This window comes from Bubalus kerabau, chromosome 15 (genome assembly GCF_029407905.1).
Source record: "Bubalus kerabau isolate K-KA32 ecotype Philippines breed swamp buffalo chromosome 15, PCC_UOA_SB_1v2, whole genome shotgun sequence".
Classification (NCBI taxonomy): Eukaryota; Metazoa; Chordata; class Mammalia; order Artiodactyla; family Bovidae; genus Bubalus; species Bubalus kerabau.
This window is the reverse complement of record NC_073638.1, coordinates 42,950,632-42,967,089: the sequence shown is the minus strand read 5'-3', so window position 1 is coordinate 42,967,089 and position 16,458 is coordinate 42,950,632. Positions and strand designations below refer to the sequence as shown.

The following is a 16,458-nucleotide window of genomic DNA, read 5'->3' as shown; positions in this document are numbered from 1 at the left end:
AATAGATGTTTTTCTGGAACTCTCTTGCTTTTTCAGTGATCCAGCAGATGTTGGCAATTTGATCTCTGGTTCCTCTGCCTTTTCTAAAACCAGCTTGAACATCAGGAAGTTCACGGTTCACATATTACTGAAGCCTGGCTTGGAGAATTTTGAGCATTACTTTACTAGCATGTGAGATGAGTGCAATTGTGCGGTAGTTTGAGCATTCTTTGGCATTGCCTTTCTTTGGGATAACATATTAAAAAGCAGAGACATTATTTTATTACTGACAAAGGTCTGTATTGTCAAAGTTGTGGTTTTTCCCGTAGTCATGTATGGATGTGAGAGTTGGACCATAAAGAAAGCTGTGTGGAATAATTGATGCTTTTGAACTGTTGGAGAAGACTCTTGAGAGTCCCTTGGACAGCACGGAGATCAAACCAGTCCATCATAAAGGAAATCAGTCCTGAATACTCATTAGAAGGACAGATGCTGAAGCTGAAACTTCAATACTTTGGCCACCTGATGCAAAGAGCTGACTCATTGGAAGGGACCCTGATTCTGGGAAAGACTGAAGGGAGGAGAATGGGACAACAGAGGATGAGATGATTGGATGGCATCACCGACTCAATGGGCATGAGTTTGAGCAGGCTTTGGGAGTTGGTGATGGATAAGGAGGCTTGGCGTGCTGTAGTCCATGGGGTTGCAAAGAGTCAGAACCAACTGAGAGATTGAACTGAACTGAACTGAGCGACTATAGCAGTATTTAAGAAGTCCAAAATTAGCCACTACATTTGGGGAAAATCTTATTCACAGAGCAAGTGAGGATGTGATGAAACAGTGAGCCCTTGTTTATTATTGCTTAGCCACCTGGAGTGGAATTTTGCCAGGCTTTCAGTCCAAATAAAGCAGCCAAGGTTTCCATGGTGTGGGTTTAAATTGAGCAGATTGGTGCCTTGTTTTGAAACTTGGTTGAAAAAAAATGCCAGTAGTGACTGAAGAGTGTTAACAGAAAACTTAGATTGTCATCAGTTATGTAATGAATATATGAAATGATGATTAAACATTTGCAATATGTGCTTTTATACATACACACACACACACACGGTCTGATTTGATCTTCATGCTAATCCTATGATGCATAACTGGAATTCTTATCCCCATTTAACTCAGGAGGAAATAGAGAACATAGTTAATAAGGGGTAGATAGGTTTTGAACTTAAGCTATTTCACGTCTAGACCAGAGTACTTTTACCTGTATGTACTATTGAGGGATTAATTACTACTTTGCAGAATTAATACTTTTCTAGTTACTGTATGTATAGTAGGGGCTAGGGGAAAGTGGTTTAAAAACTATTCTGATCATCTCAACTCTTTCATCCAGCGTCAAAACCCTTAGGTTCTTTCTCAACTGTTTAATGTAATTTTTCTTCTTCTTCTTCAGTATCTGGTGTTCCTCAGTGTTCAGTTTGGTCATTTCTCCCCTGCCCACCTCCCACCCCAATTATTTGAGAGGTTTTTCTGCCTTTGCCTAAGAGAGTTACTCAGAAGGGGTTGAGACCAAGAGATAAATTATAATGAAACTTGCTTTGCAAAAAATAATTTTTCCATTTGGTTTCTGTATTTGCTTCTTCAGAGGGAATAATTCATGTTGTTCTTCACATTGATAGAATTTATTTTCAGCTTTCCTGAGACTTCAGATGATGATCTTGTGTGTTCATGTATTGAATATTTTGCCTCTGCTGATTGTTAACTTTTTTCTTGTTTGTTGAATTCCTTTTTTTTTTTTAAAGTAAAGAATAGGATTCTGTAAATATCCAGGAAGAATTTTTGAATTTTTGTGAGCTCTTCCCCACCTTTTTGGGACAAAAAAACACTGTGCCTGGATTATCTGACAATGAATAATTGAAGAAAGTGGTATATTGTTACTTTTAAAATTTTGAGCCCCTGTAGACTACACTGGAAACTAGTTCTGAGACTTCACTGGTAGTACAGTGGATAAGAATCTGCCTGCCAGTGCAGTGGACATGGGTTCAATTGTGGTCCGTAATTAATTTAAAAAAAAACAAACAAAAAACTAGTTCTGCCTCAGCATGTTATGAGGCAATCTAAACCTTTCATGAGCTTTAATAGCCTAGTTGGCTTCTTCGTCCAAATCATTGTCAGTTCTTTTCCCTGATTCTACACATTAAAGGTTGGTCTGGGCTATTTGACTAAAAACCAGTAATCCTTTGTCAATAAGCCAAGTCCTAATTGGGGGATTTATTGCTTTCTAATGTAATCCTTTTGTTGTTATTGTTTTTGTTTTAATTTTGTTTTGGGAACACACACACATGCAAAAGAAATACACAAAGAGAGCCATTTTTGTGCAATATAATGTTTCTTCTCTCTAGCAGTCTGCATTCTGTTTTCTTAGGCTGGACGTTATACTTTCTTCCCAAATGCTTACTGTCCCTTAGTTATAGTTCTACCATAAAATGAGTTTTCACATTTCTCTTAGCTTCAGCACTCAAAATGTTGTCAAATGTATACCTAACAAGTATCATGTAATAGGAAAGGGTGCGTGCGTGTGTGCTGAGCTGCTTCAGTTGTGTCCGACTCTTTGCAACCCTATGGACTGTTCCGCCAGGCTCCGCTGTCAGTGGGATTCTCCAGGCAAACATACTGGAGTGGATTGCCATGCCCTCCTCCAGGGGATCTTCCTGACCCAGGGACAGAACCGGCCTCTCTTAAGTCTCCTGAGTTGGCAGGTGGTTCTCGACCATTAGTGTCACGGGGAAGCCCGATAGGAAGGGTGCTGCTCTTAAATTCCCCAAACCAGGCTTTTGTATGATTCTTTCTTCTTATCCTTTAGCCTGTGTTGTTTTTTCTTTCACTGTTGCTTGAAAGTTACATAGTGTTAATTTAGAACAATGGCCAAGTTGGACTCGACATTTTCATCATGTTTGCAAAGTAATACAGGACTAAAAACTTCTGAGTAATTGAAGAGGTTCCATGCTGAGAAATATGAATGACTTTATGTCATTGAACACCATGGCCAACAATATAAAACTGATGTAGTCTAAAGAAATCTTATGTTTTTTTAAAATGTCAGTTCTTTACTACAGTAATCAAGAGGGAGAGTAACCTTACTTATTTATGCCTGCAGTGTGGAGCATGTGGGATCTTAGTTCCTCAACCAGGGATCAGACCTGTGCCACCTGCAGAAGCACAGAGTCCTGACCACTGGAGTGCCAGGGTATTCCCAGAAGTACTCCTTTTTAAGATAGCAACTTTAGTGAGATATAATTCACGTACCATACAGGTATATTTAAAGTGTACAGTTTGGTGGTAAAAACTGTATCCATTAGCACTTACTGTCCTCCCCCTCAGCTGTAGGCAACTGTGGATTTACTCTTACCTCTGTGGATTTACCTCTGTCTGCACTCATGCAGTGTGACTGGGACCATGTGACCTTTGCAACTGTCTTCTTTCATTTAGCATCAGGTTTTCACAGCTCATCCATGTGGTAGCGCATAACAGTACTTCATTTCTTTTCATGTCCGAAACATATTCCATCATGGATATACCATATTTTGTTGGCAGATTCATTGGATGATGGATGTTTTGTTTTCTTCCCACTTTCGGTTATCATGAATTTACTGCTGTGAGCATGCATGTTCAATTTTTGTGCGGAGGTCTATTTTCAGTTCTTGGTTGTATACCTAGGAATGAAATTTGGGTTATGTGGCAGCTCTGTGTTTAACCTTTTGAGGAACTGCCAAGTTGTTTTCCAGTGCAGCTATGCATTTTACTTTCTGCCAGCAGCGGCTGAGGGGTCCAGTGTCTTCATATCCTCATCAGCATTTTGTTTTTATTATAGCCATTCCCGTGGATATGAAGTACATTGCTTACTGTGTTTTGATTTGCATCTCACTGATAATTAATATAAAATACTGTTTTTAAAATTTGTTTTTTATTGTAATGGTAATAAAAGGGTATTATTGAAATTAAGAAAAAAAGAACTTATTAAGAAAATATGTATCATCCATAGTTTTAACATACAGAGGCAGTCACTGTTAGCATTCTGATATGTTTGTTTTGAGTTTTTATTTTTATTTTATTTTTGTGGCCACACTGTCTGGCTTGTGGGATCACAGTTCCCCAACCAGAGATTGCACATGCATGCTCAGCAGTTAAAGTGTGGACTGCCAAGGAATTCCCAAGTCTTTATTTTTTAAAATGTTTTTATATATTGTTTTTCAAGGGATCATATTGAACACTTAGCATTAATATTGCCTGTCCCATGTCATTGAATTTTTTAAAAAAACCTTGAGTATAAAGATGCTAATATTTATTTAGAGTCTATTGTGTTTCAGATACTAAATGTTCTAAACAGATGTTCTAATAAAGTCTTAATGTCAACTCTGTAGGTTAAGTACCATCATTACCACCATTTTAAAGATGAGGAGATGGGCCTTGGGTTAAATGTTTGCTCAAGGTCACCCAAGTACTAAGTGGTATTCAGTGATTGTATAATAGTTTTGTACTTTACAACCATGCCTTTTTTTGGTGGATTTTTTATTTTTTCCCCCCACTCTTTTAAATAATAGTGACTATCCTAGGTGAATCTTTATCTGACTTTGGTTCTCTTGTTAGGATAATCAACAAGTATTGATTGAACAACAAGTATTGATTGAACAACAAGTAATTAAAGTAGTATTATTGATCAAAGAGTATGAATGCTTTCTGAGAAAAATTTCTGCTGTTTCTAAAGCACTAAATTGACCAAGTCTTTTGAGAACTGTTTCTGTTCCACAACAACTTTAGTCTTGAGCTGGGTTTGTATGAAGTTTCTAGTTTAGAGAACATGTGAGTTTAGTTTTGTAAATACTCTTAGTACTTTGAATCAGAATTGAGGTAGTATCTTATTCTTCATATGTATGAATCTTGATGTAAAGTAAAAATTTTATGTAAAAATAAGAACCACTACATATTTCTTTCTTGGAAATTATCTTCGGTTTGGACACCTTGAAACCACTAGCAGCAATTATGTGAGACTATTGATTTAATATGTGTGATACAAACTAGAATTTTGGAGCCAGTTTGTTCTTGTAGATGAGATAGAGTATGGAATCATAGATTTTTAGACCTTTTATAGTTTGAATGGGCCTAGAGACCATTTCAATTTATGGATTTATTTTAATTGAGGTAACATTGGATATTGAATGCATACCCTTCAGTGGCTTGTGTTGTTTTCAGGTAAGTCCAGCATCTTTATCATGACATACAGGGCCATGTTCAGTTTGGCTTCTGCAACCTCTCTAGCCTTCTCTCCCCTCCCTCTTGCTCACTTCAGGGCAGCCACCTTGGCCTTCCTCAGATTGCTAAGCCCTTTCTTGCCACAGAGCCTTCAGAGGCTGCTTCCTCTGCTGTGAGGTTTCCTCCACCATCATGTGGAGGTCTCGGCTTGATTGTCACTTCTTCAGGGAGGTTTCTCCAGGTAGCACCCCACCCATTCTAGACCTAACCAGCTTTCCTGTAATGTACACTTGTGACATTCTGTGCTTTTCTTTTTTACCACACTTTTCACCATATGGGTGGTTGTGTTATTGCTGTATAGTTTGATATCTTATTACTCCCCTGGAGTGTAAGTTCTAGGATGGCAAGAACTGTTTTCACCCATGTTGATGGCTTGTGTTTTTTTCTTTTTGGTATGTGCAGGAGCTTTTAAGTTTGATGTTATTTTGTCTAATTTTGCTTTTGTTGCCTATGCTTTTTTAGCATCATGTCTAAGAAATCACTGCTCATTCCAGTATCATGAAGTTTTTCCTCTATATTTTCTTCTAGGAGTTTTATACTTTCTGGTCTTACATTTAGATCTTTACTCCATTTTGAACTTAATTTATGAATATGGTATAAGGGTCCATCTTCATTGTGTTGCATGTGGACATTCAGATTTTCCAACACCTTTTGTTGAAGAGACTGGCCTTTAAGTATAAATGAGGGTTTATTTCTGGGCTTTCTATTCTGTTTTATTAGTCTGTGTGTCTGTCATTATGCCAGTACCATACTGTTTCTTTTTTCTTTCTTCTTCTTGTTTTTTGGTCATGCTGAATGACTTGCAGGACCTTAATTCCCCAACCAGGAATCAAACCCATGCCCCCTGCAGTGGAAGCATGGAGTCCTGGTCACTGGACTGCCAGGGAATTCCCTAGTACGTACTGTTTTGATTACTGTATCTTTGTAGTAGGTTTTGAAATCAAGAAGTATAAGGCTTCCACCTTTGTTTTTCTCAAGATTGTTTGAACTATCATGGACCTTTGAGATTCTGTGTGAATTTTAGGGTACTGTTTTTTGTTTCTGCAGGGAAAAAAAAAAGCCATTGAAATTTTGATGGAGATTGCGTTGAATCTGTGGTAAATGCTTTGGATAGTGTGGGCATTTTAATAGTGTTAAGCCTTTCAGTCACGAGTGTAGGATGTTTTTCCATTTATTTATGTCATCTTTAATTTCTTTGAGTGAAGTTTTGTAATTTTCTGTATACAAGTCTTTTTGCCTCTTTGGTTCAGTTTACTCCCCAGTATTTTTGATACTCGGTAGCATTTGGCACTGCAGTAGCCCCTCCTTATCTGTAGTTTCTCTTTCAGTGGTTTTGGTTACCTGTTGTCAACTGTGGTCTGAAAATATTAAATAGAAAATTCCAGAAATAAAGAATTCATAAATCATTGTGTGTTCTTCTGAGTAGTGCGATGAAATCGCACCTTTTTGCTCCATCCTTCCCAGGACGTGAATCGTCCCTTTGTCCTGCGTGTGCCACCTGTTAGTTAATATCCATCTGGGTTATCAAATTGACTGTCATGGTATTACAGTGAACACATGAGAATGTGTACAGGTAACCCCCCCACCGTGTTTTGTTTTGGCCATGTCACATAACTTGCAGGATTGTAGTTCCCTGACCAGGGATTGAACCACAGCCGTAGCAGCGAAAGCTCCAAGTCCTAACCAGTGAACGACCAGAGAATTACCAAGTAACTCTTATTTACTTAAAAATGGACCCAAAGCACAAGAGTGGTGATGCTGGCAAGTCAGATAGGCCAAAGAGAAGCTTTAAAGTGCTTCCTTTAAGTGAAATGGTGAAACTTCTCTACTTAATAAGGAAAGAAAACCTGCTGACATTGCTAATATGTTTGGTAAGAATGAATCTTTTATCCGTGGAATTGTGAAGAAGGAAAAAGAAATACTGCTAGTTTTCCTGTTGCATCTCAAAACTGCAAAAGTCATGGCCAAGTACACGATAAGTGCTTAAAGATGGAAAAGGCATTAACATTTGTACAGTAAGATATTTTGAGAAAGAGAGAGACCACATTCATATAACATTTATTACAATGTTTGTTTATGATTTTTCTTATTATTGTTGTTAATCTTCTGTTATGCCTAATTTGTAAATTAAACTGTATCATAGACTTGTATGTATAGGAAAAAAACACATGCAGTTTCAGATGTCCACTGGAGGTCTTGGAACTTATCCCTCATGGATAACGGGGGAGACTGCTGGGTTGATCAGACCGTCGTCTTCTTGTTTGCTCACTCAGTTTTTATGTCTTTGTGGTTCTCCTGTCACTTTGATTGTTCTTCCAGTCATCATAATTCCTTATCCTTCTCTCACTTTGTAAATGTGCAGATCCTCTGAGGTTCTGTTTTGATTCCCTCTCTTTTCTCACTTTGAGTTTCCTCTCAGTGATCTCATTGAGCGATGTGGCTTCAGTCCTTGTCGGCATGCAGTTGATTCACAAATCTGCCTTTCCTCTTAGGTTACAGTTCCTCCTTTGAATGTCTTCAGACGACATAAATATCTCACCAGAACTGCAGGTTGAAGATTCACATGATTGAACACTTTCTCTCTCCCTTGTTTTTGTCCCCTTCATCCTGTGGCTATTCCCCAGACATGGTTGGTGTGGGCTCCTGCTGTGCCCTTGCTCATGCAGTCTCCTTTCCTATCCTTTGCAATACTATTCCTTGTACTGTTTCACCATGCTTTGAGGTCTGCCCCAAATACCGTCTTTTTTGCCAAGTACTGATCTGGCCTGCAGATGACCTGGCTGTTCTTTGCTCTAAAACGGGGGGTTTCCTAAGGCTATTTATTTATTGAAATTATAAAGCTCTTTGTGATTTCTGTCTGTGTTTGCTTTTCTAGCCATAAATCTGGCCACTCCCTCTCAGGAAGTCTTAATTCACCACATGATCCACATAGAATCACTTCTTGTTCCTCGGAGCAGAGCTTTTTGCTTCCATGCCTATGTCATTTCCCCCGGTGGCATATCTTCCACTTAGTGCTTTTTAGGGCTGTGGGTGTTTAGAGTTGATAAACTGGCCTTTGAGACTAGTCCTGTAGAGAACTCTTCCATCATATAAATAGAGTCCTTCGTCTGCCGAGTTCTACACGCAGTTGGGCATAGAAAAAAGGGATAGAATGTAAGCTTTGATTTAAACTCTGGTCTTGATATTTACTAGTCATGTAAACTTGGTACCCAATTTTCCTGAACGTGTTTCCTGATCTGTAAAATGAGGATATTTAACCTTTATGGGGCCAACACAAAGTTTAAATGAGAAACTGCATATAAAATGCCAAGTATATGCTAAGTCCTCAATAAATGGTGTTAAAGAAAAAAAAATGAAAAGGAAAGAAAAAAGAGAAGCAGAAGCTGTTACTTTCCCTTCGTGGGGTCATTTGTGTATACTGGGGGCATGGGAAACGGTGTCAGACCGAGACTGGGTGGCGAAGGCAGAGCACAAAGGATATCTTCTTACTCTTGGGAAACTGGTTTGCCAACCACAAAGAGAAACTTCTTCCTGCAGCTAACTAGCGACTTCTTCCTTATGTTATACACACTTTGTTCATCTCTCTCTCTAAACAGAATTGCTTTGCTCGTGTTGTCCTGTTACCCACTCTGCCTCCTCCCCTTCTCCATACTGTCCTGGCTTTAAAATGCAGGTTGTGTATGTTGCCCCCTCCCACTCCTCCAAGTACAGTTAAATCCTAATTCTTTACCCTGAATTATATATACGGCTCTTCGTGATCTGGTCTTCACCCTCTCTCTAGCCTAGTCTTTCACCATGCCACATACAGTGGGCATGTTTTTTTTTTTTTCCCTGACTGTCCAGTATCTGAATTCCTTTCTTGTGTATGGAAGGAGGACAGGACCTGTCTCATATCTTACATATTGAGAAGTTTAGATACTCATTTTCCCTCTTTCCTGGCAGCTCGGGCATAGAAATGTGACCCAGTGTGACTCTGAACCTGCAGTGAGTGGCACGGAGGCTCGGGGACTGGATCAGTGCCAACAGCGCTGGCCTCGCGTCACACTGACCGTGGTGTCTCCCCCTGCTGGTACCACGAGCAGTTTCAACTGCAGTTCTGACTGCCTAGCCTGGATTGTTACTGGCTTAGTTTCAGAGTCTAGATTTTTTAGCCTTTGTGTTAGATCTTTGAGGTTACCCATTGCTTTTCCAGTACATTTTCTTATCTGCTTAAAGGAACTCAAGATGGTTTCTGTGGTTTGCACTTATGAACAGCCTGACTTATACCACCCGCAGTACCAAGTAGCCCATTCACATTAATCTTCTGCAGTTCTTCCAGACTGACCATGGTTGTTTCCACCTCTGGGCTTTTTCACGTTCTGTTCTACCGGTAACAGTCTTTACCCTGTTTTCAAACTGTTTGACTCTTGATGGTTCTTTGACCCTCAGCTCTGTCACCTTTTCTGGAAATCTTTCCCCAGTTCTTAAGATTGGGTTGTTAGCCCCTCAGTGTTCCCACAGAAGCCTCTGTTTACATCTATGTAATACTTACCACATTATATTGTAATTGTCTTGGCATTCCTTGGAGACAAGGGCTAGCAGTATTGAGTTGGCCAAAAAGTTCATTAGGGTTTTTCTTCAAGCTCTTATGGGAAAACTCGAACAAACTTTTTGTCCAACCCAGTATATTCAGTATCTCTGTGATGGCCCTGGCAGATAATGACTACTGTCTAAATTTTATCGGTTGAATGAATAAAAACTATTGAATCATACACTGTGTTATGTTAAGATTTGTCTGTTTGCATGTCTGTTTTTCATAATAAACTGTGACTGTTCTAAGAGCAGGGACCAAGTTATTCTTCATCTTTATATCATTCATTTTTAAAAAACTGTTTGTTTATTTCTTTATTTGGCTGTGCTGGATCTTTAGTTGTGACATGTGGGATGTAATTCCCTGACCAGGGATCAAACCCAGGCCCCCTGCATTGGGAGCACAGAGTCTTAGCCACTTGACCACTAGAATAGTTCCTTTATATCCTTATGTAGCTTAGTAGTTGGCTCATTTGTGCATGTGTGCCAAGACATTTCAGTCATGTCCAATTCTTTTCGATCCCATGGACTGTAGCCCACCAGGTTCCTCTGTCCATGGAATTCTCCAGGCAAGAGTACTGGAGTGGGTTACCATTCCCTTTTCCAGGGGAGCTTCCTGACCTGGAAATCAAACCCAGGTCTCCTTCATTGCAGGCAGATTCCTTACCATCTGAGCTACCAGGGAAGCAAACCAGTAGACCCTGAGGGAATGTTGAATGCATGGTTGAATGACCGAGTGGCAGAGCTGTCTTTTTAGAATTTCAGTTAAATAGTTTTTCCCAAGAGAAAGTATCTGCTTTGACCATATAGGTAAAAATGATATCTGCATGTGGCTCATATTGAATAACTGACATTCTCAACTCCTATACCAAGCTTGGTAGTCTGTTTAGAAGATAATATCTATACATGAAAAAATTACTTGACAAGCTAGTATTTCATGTGGCACGTGAGTCATATGAGCAGGTGTTACTTCAGCGTCAGGCTCAATGTAACATTCTTAATTGAACCTTTGAAAGTGTGACCGAAGCAACTCCTTAGGAAATGGCTATTGGTTAGCTGGATTGATTAAAATGGATGCCTGTAGTAGGCTTTGTCTTTCTGTTTTACTTGGTTTACATGCTACTTATTTTGGACTGATTCATTGGAATTTTTCCTCCTTTCTTTTTAGGTCCAAGACAACTTTGACAAGATTGAGTTCAATAGGATGTGTTGGACCCTCTGTGTCAAAAAAAATCTCACAAAGAATCCCCTGTTCATTACAGAAGAAGATGCATTTAAAATATGGGTTATTTTCAACTTTTTATCTGAGGACAAGTACCCACTAATTATTGTGCCAGAAGAGGTAAGGTGTGGATGGACGTTTTGTGTGACTATCTTAGCATCTAATAGATCTAACTTGGAAGTATCTGTGTTAGTTCAGTGTAGATATGGAATGAGGTCCTGTGCTAGTGTTTTTGGATCAGAGGCAAAAAAGCGTGGATCCAAAAAAGTCCCAGACTTAGTAATTTGAGGTCATGCAGTAACTCTGGATATTTACAGGCAGGGTGGGGCTCTTCCTCTTTAAGCTGTTCTAATTATAGACAAATCCATTCTCACATTCAAGGAGTCTTTTATTCAGTATAAGTCACAACATAATTTTCTGCCTACTTACATGTTGGCAAACCATAAGAACTAGCTGAAGGATACTATATGGGAAACACACAGGATCCAGAATGGTATTCCCAAGGCTCATTTATGTGAGGAAATACTACTCCTGTGTCAAAGTCAAGGATGGAGACTTTTTTTAAACCATACTTTACAAAAGAAATTAAAAAGGACATTTGCTTGTTTTGTTGTGGATTCTTTTCCCTGAGCTTCCAAAGGTGGGGAGAGGAGCAGGGAATGCAAGAGTAAGGCTCTGTGCTGTCTTATTGCCCTAAAAATGATACATATAATATATGCTTATTACAGTTGTAAATTTAGAAAAGACTAATAATATCAGATTAATCAACTGTAGTCTTCCCCTTAAAAAAAGTCATCTGTAATCCTCTAACATCGGACAATGTTATTTAACCTCTTGAATTTTAATTTCCTCATCTATAAAATCGGAGAAGGCAATGACAACCCACTCCAGTACTCTTGCCTGGAAAATCCCATGGACAGAGGAACCTGGTAGGCTGCAGTCAATGGGGTCGCAGAGAGTCAGACACAACTGAGTGACTTCATTTTCACTTTCATGCAATGGAGAAGGAAATGGCAACCCACTCCAGTGTTCTTGCCTGGAGAAGCCCAGGGATGGCGGAGTCTGGTGGGCTGCCGTCTATGGGGTCGCACAGAGTCGGACACGACTGAAGCGACTTAGCAGCAGCAGCAGCAGCAGCATCTATAAAATAGAGCTCTTAAAATGTTTATTCTAAGAGTTGTGAGGCTTCATATTTAAAGAACTTAGTTCAGTAAGTGAAACAAGTCAGAGAAAGATGGATACATATGATTTCATGCACATGTGAAATATAAACAAACAAAATAATTAACCAAACCAAACAAAAACATGTAGATGCAGGGAACAGAGTAGTGGTTATCAGAGGGGCAGTGGGGGTAGGGCTGGTAAAATGAATAAAGAGGGTCAACTGTATTGTGATGGATGGAAACTAAATTTTTGGTGGCGAGAACACTGTAGTGCATTTAGACGTAGAAATACAATGTTGTATATAAGAAACTTCTGTAATGTTATAAACCAGTGTTACCTCAATTAAAAAATCTAAAATTAAAAAAATAATAATTGTGACTGGGGAAAAAATAAAGGAGTTAGCTCAGTGCCTAGCACGTGATATGTATTCAGTAAATATGTTAGGTCCTGTGACTAATATTGCATACATTTTTGCACACTAGTCTGCTTCTTTCTTTCCACAGTTTCAGCAGTGGAATTCTAAGTCCTAAAAAATGCATACTTTCAGGGTATTAGATAAACGAGGCAGAACTGCCCCTTCAGAAAGGCTATACCAATTTATATACCCACCACTGGTGATCAGGCGTGCCCATTATTATCCAGTCTGCCAGCATGGAGTCTGGTCTGCGATTTATTTCTGTGATTCATGTTCATGTTAGGAAAATCTGTTTAAAAGTTTACACTGCAATATTTTTTCAAATCAGCAAGTATTTATTGACTGGCAACAATAAATGAGGCAATAAGAGGAATCTGAAGTGAAAAAGATGACTTCCTGCCTTCAAGAAATTTGCAGTCTGCTCAAGGAAAAGAAAGTCAAGTGTAATTCAAAGCAAAATAGACAACCTGTTATAAGAGAGAACAAATACCATGTAACTACAGAGAAGGGAAAGATTTATTCCAGTTTGGGAGAAGTCAGGGATCAGGGAAGTCTTTTTAAGAGAGGCAATAGAATGTAGTGGTTAAAAGCAGCATCTTAAACTTTTTCAGTGAAGGCCAGACAGAAAATATTTGAGACCTTGTGGGCTTTTTGGCTGTATTGTCTGTGTTGTAGCTACTCAGCTCTGCTGTTAATAGCATGAAAGCAGCCACAAGACAGTATGTTGCTTCAATAAAACTTTTATTTATAGATGTTGAAATTTGAATTTCATATAATTTTCATGGACCATGAAGTATTATTATACTTTTGATTCCCACCCCTCCCCCGCCCCAACCACTTAAAAATGTGAAATCTGTTCTTAGAGCAAGGGTGTATAAAAACAGGTTGATCCTGATTAAAGAAGGTTCTTATATAATTAAAAAAAAAAAAAAAAACAAAAAAAAAACAGGTTGAGAGTCAGATTTGGCTGGTAGGGTAGATTTGACTCATGGGCTGTAATTTGGTGTTCCCTGGTTAAGAGCAGAGATCTGGAGTCAGATGTCTTGGATTTGAATTCTAGCTTCATCACTGCTTACTAGCTGTGTGACCTTGGGCAATTTATTTAATTTTTGCTACAGTTTCCACCACTGTAAACTAAGACTAATGCTACTATCTACCTCCTGCTATTTTTGTGATGATGGAATGAGAAGAATGCCTGGCTCTTAGGAAGTGCTCATTAAGTGTTAGCTGTTATATTTAGGGGGGAAATAGCACTTATGCTGGGTCTTAAAAGATGGAAGAGTTTTGACTAATGGAAAAAGCAAAGGAGAATACTTCTGGATGGAAGGGACAGAGGGCGAGGTCATGTAAGGCAGGAAAGCAAAGGAAGAGCATGTCTGAAATGAGTGAGGTATCTCACTTGGCCGAATTGCCAGTCTTCGAAGCAGCTGGACTTACTGATTTAAGCCAGAAAGGTAATTTTAAAAATGTTGGGTAGCTTATAGAATGGCTATTATGGCTGAAAACCAGGTGTGGAGGCTGTGCAGTGAGGAACCACAGGGAAACTGTGTTGTACTGTGGAATATCTCTGGCCCTGCATGCTGCTGCCCAGGAACTCAGATCTTCTTGCAGTTGTTCTTGCTACCACAGAGAGCTTTCTATGCCTACTTCCCAATCACAGGGCATGATGCATCTGATTGTTATGATCTAGGTCAGGTGCCATGAACTAGTTGCAGAGAAGGCTTGAAAAGGGTCCATTTGTGTTTAGCTTCCACATTGGGAATTCCCCAGACATAAGGGGGTTAGCATTGATTTCATCAATGTGCCTGCTAGCTTCTCCCACTCTGGACTGGTCTGTTTACCTGGTCATTCTTTTGGTCATGGTCAAGATTAGACTCTGGGGTCAGTCACTTCAGTGCCCAGCCTACTGGTTTTTTCCAAAGAGTGAGAGTTGAGGTTTGAAATTTCAGTATGCCCTAGACAACCTCCATTTGTGACCCTGGAAAACAGAAGTACCTGAAACATGTCATTTTGAAGACTACTCATTTAGGGTTTTACTTTGAACTTTCCTCACTAATAAGGTTAATAATGAAATGATACTCCCAAAAATAACTATTGCTACAAGCCCCTGTAGATCAGTGATAAGAGCTTTTGTGCACTATTTTTAGTTCATAGGATGAATGAATGACTGATTCATGCCCAGAGCTTAATTATGTGAGGGTTTGGTGGCTGTCACTCTAATCTTTTGTGTGTCTTCACTGGTTTTCATGGTCAGAAAGAGGCAGACCTGCTATATGTAAGCCAAGTTTTACTGCCTTCTGTCAGGGAGCTGGTAGAGAGAGTTATTTTAAAAAATTAATAGCATCCTTTCCCTATAAAACCAGACCACCTTACTTGCCTCCTAAGAAATCTGTATGCAGGTCAAGAAGCAGCAGTTAGAACTGGACATGGAACAAAAAGATTGGTTCAAAATTGCGAAAGGAGTACGTTAAGGCTGTATGTTGTCACGCTGCTCATTTAACTTGTATGTACAGTACGTCAATGCAAAATGATGGGCTGAATGAATCACAAGTTAGAATCAAGATTGCAGGGAGAAATATCAATAACCTCAGATATGCAGACACCACCTCCCTTATGGCAGAAAGCAAAGAGGAACTAAAGAGCCTATTGATGAAAAAGTGAAAGAGGAGAGTGAAAGAGCTGGCTTAAAGCTCAACACTCAGAAAACTAAGATCATGGCATCCAGTCCTATCACTTCATGGCAAATCGATAAGGAAACAATGGAAACAGTGACAGACTTTATTTTCTTAGGCTCCAAAATACTGCAGATGGTGACTGCAGCCATGAAATTAAAAGATGCTTGCTCCTTGTAAGAAAAGCTATGACCAACCTAGACAGCATATTAAACAGCAGAGACATTACTTTGCCAACAAAGGTCCATCTAGTCAAAGCTATGGTTTTTCCAGTAGTCATGTAAGGATGTGAGAGTTGGACCATAAAGCTGAGTGCCAAAGAGATGCTTTTGAACTGTGGTGTTAGAGAAGACTCTTGAGAGTCCCTTGGACAACAGGGAAATAAAACCAGTCAATCCTAAAGGAAATCAGTCCTGAATATTCATTGGAAAGACTGATGCTGAAGCTGAAGCTCCAATACTTTGGCCAGCTGATGCGAAGAACTGACTCGTTGGATTAAAACCCTGGTGCTGGGAAAGATTGAAGGCCGGAGAAAGGGACGACAGAGGATAAAATGGTTGGATGGTATCACCAACTCAATGGACATGAGTTTGATCAAGCTCAGGGAGTTGGTGATGGACAGGAAAGCCTGGCGTGCTGTACTCCATGGGGTCACAAAGAGTCAGATACGACTGAGTGACTGAACTGAACTTTCCCTATAAATAGCATCTTTCCCCTGGTAGCTCAGACAGTAAAGAATCTGCCTGCAATGCAGGAGAACTGGGTTTGATCCCTGGGTTGGGAAGATCCCCTGGAGAAATGAATGGCAACCCACTCCAGTATTCTTGCCTGGAGAATTCCATGGATAAAGAAGCCTGGTGGGCTATAGTCTATGGGCTCACAGAGAGTTGGACATGACTAAATGACTAACACTTTCACTTTCCCTATAAAATATCTGTTAATTACAGAAATGTTAGATTCTTATTCTACTTATTTCTACAAGTAAGTATAAAGAACTTTCTTTCTATAGTTCTGTAGTTCTGCCACTGAAAGAGAACCAAGGTTAACATTTGGAGATACTTTTTATATTTTTTCTATTCATGACTTAAAAAAAAATACAGTGTAATTGTACAATATATACAATTTTCCCTGCTCTT

The 16,458-nt window shown here is 39.3% G+C and overlaps 1 protein-coding gene across 5 annotated transcripts in view; it reads left to right on the top strand.

Annotated features, from left to right (window-relative positions):
• The window catches only part of SWAP70 (switching B cell complex subunit SWAP70), a 98,288-nt gene that overhangs the window by 51,754 nt on the left and 30,076 nt on the right, over positions 1–16,458 (top strand). For all 5 annotated transcript variants that reach the window (XR_008703022.1, XR_008703023.1, XR_008703024.1 and 2 more), the window contains exon 3: positions 11,018–11,191. Coding sequence is in view for 2 of the 5 variants with exons in the window: in XM_055548667.1 (XP_055404642.1) it covers positions 11,018–11,191 (174 nt within the window). In the remaining 3 variants the exon portion in view is untranslated. The remainder of the gene's footprint in view (positions 1–11,017; positions 11,192–16,458) is intronic.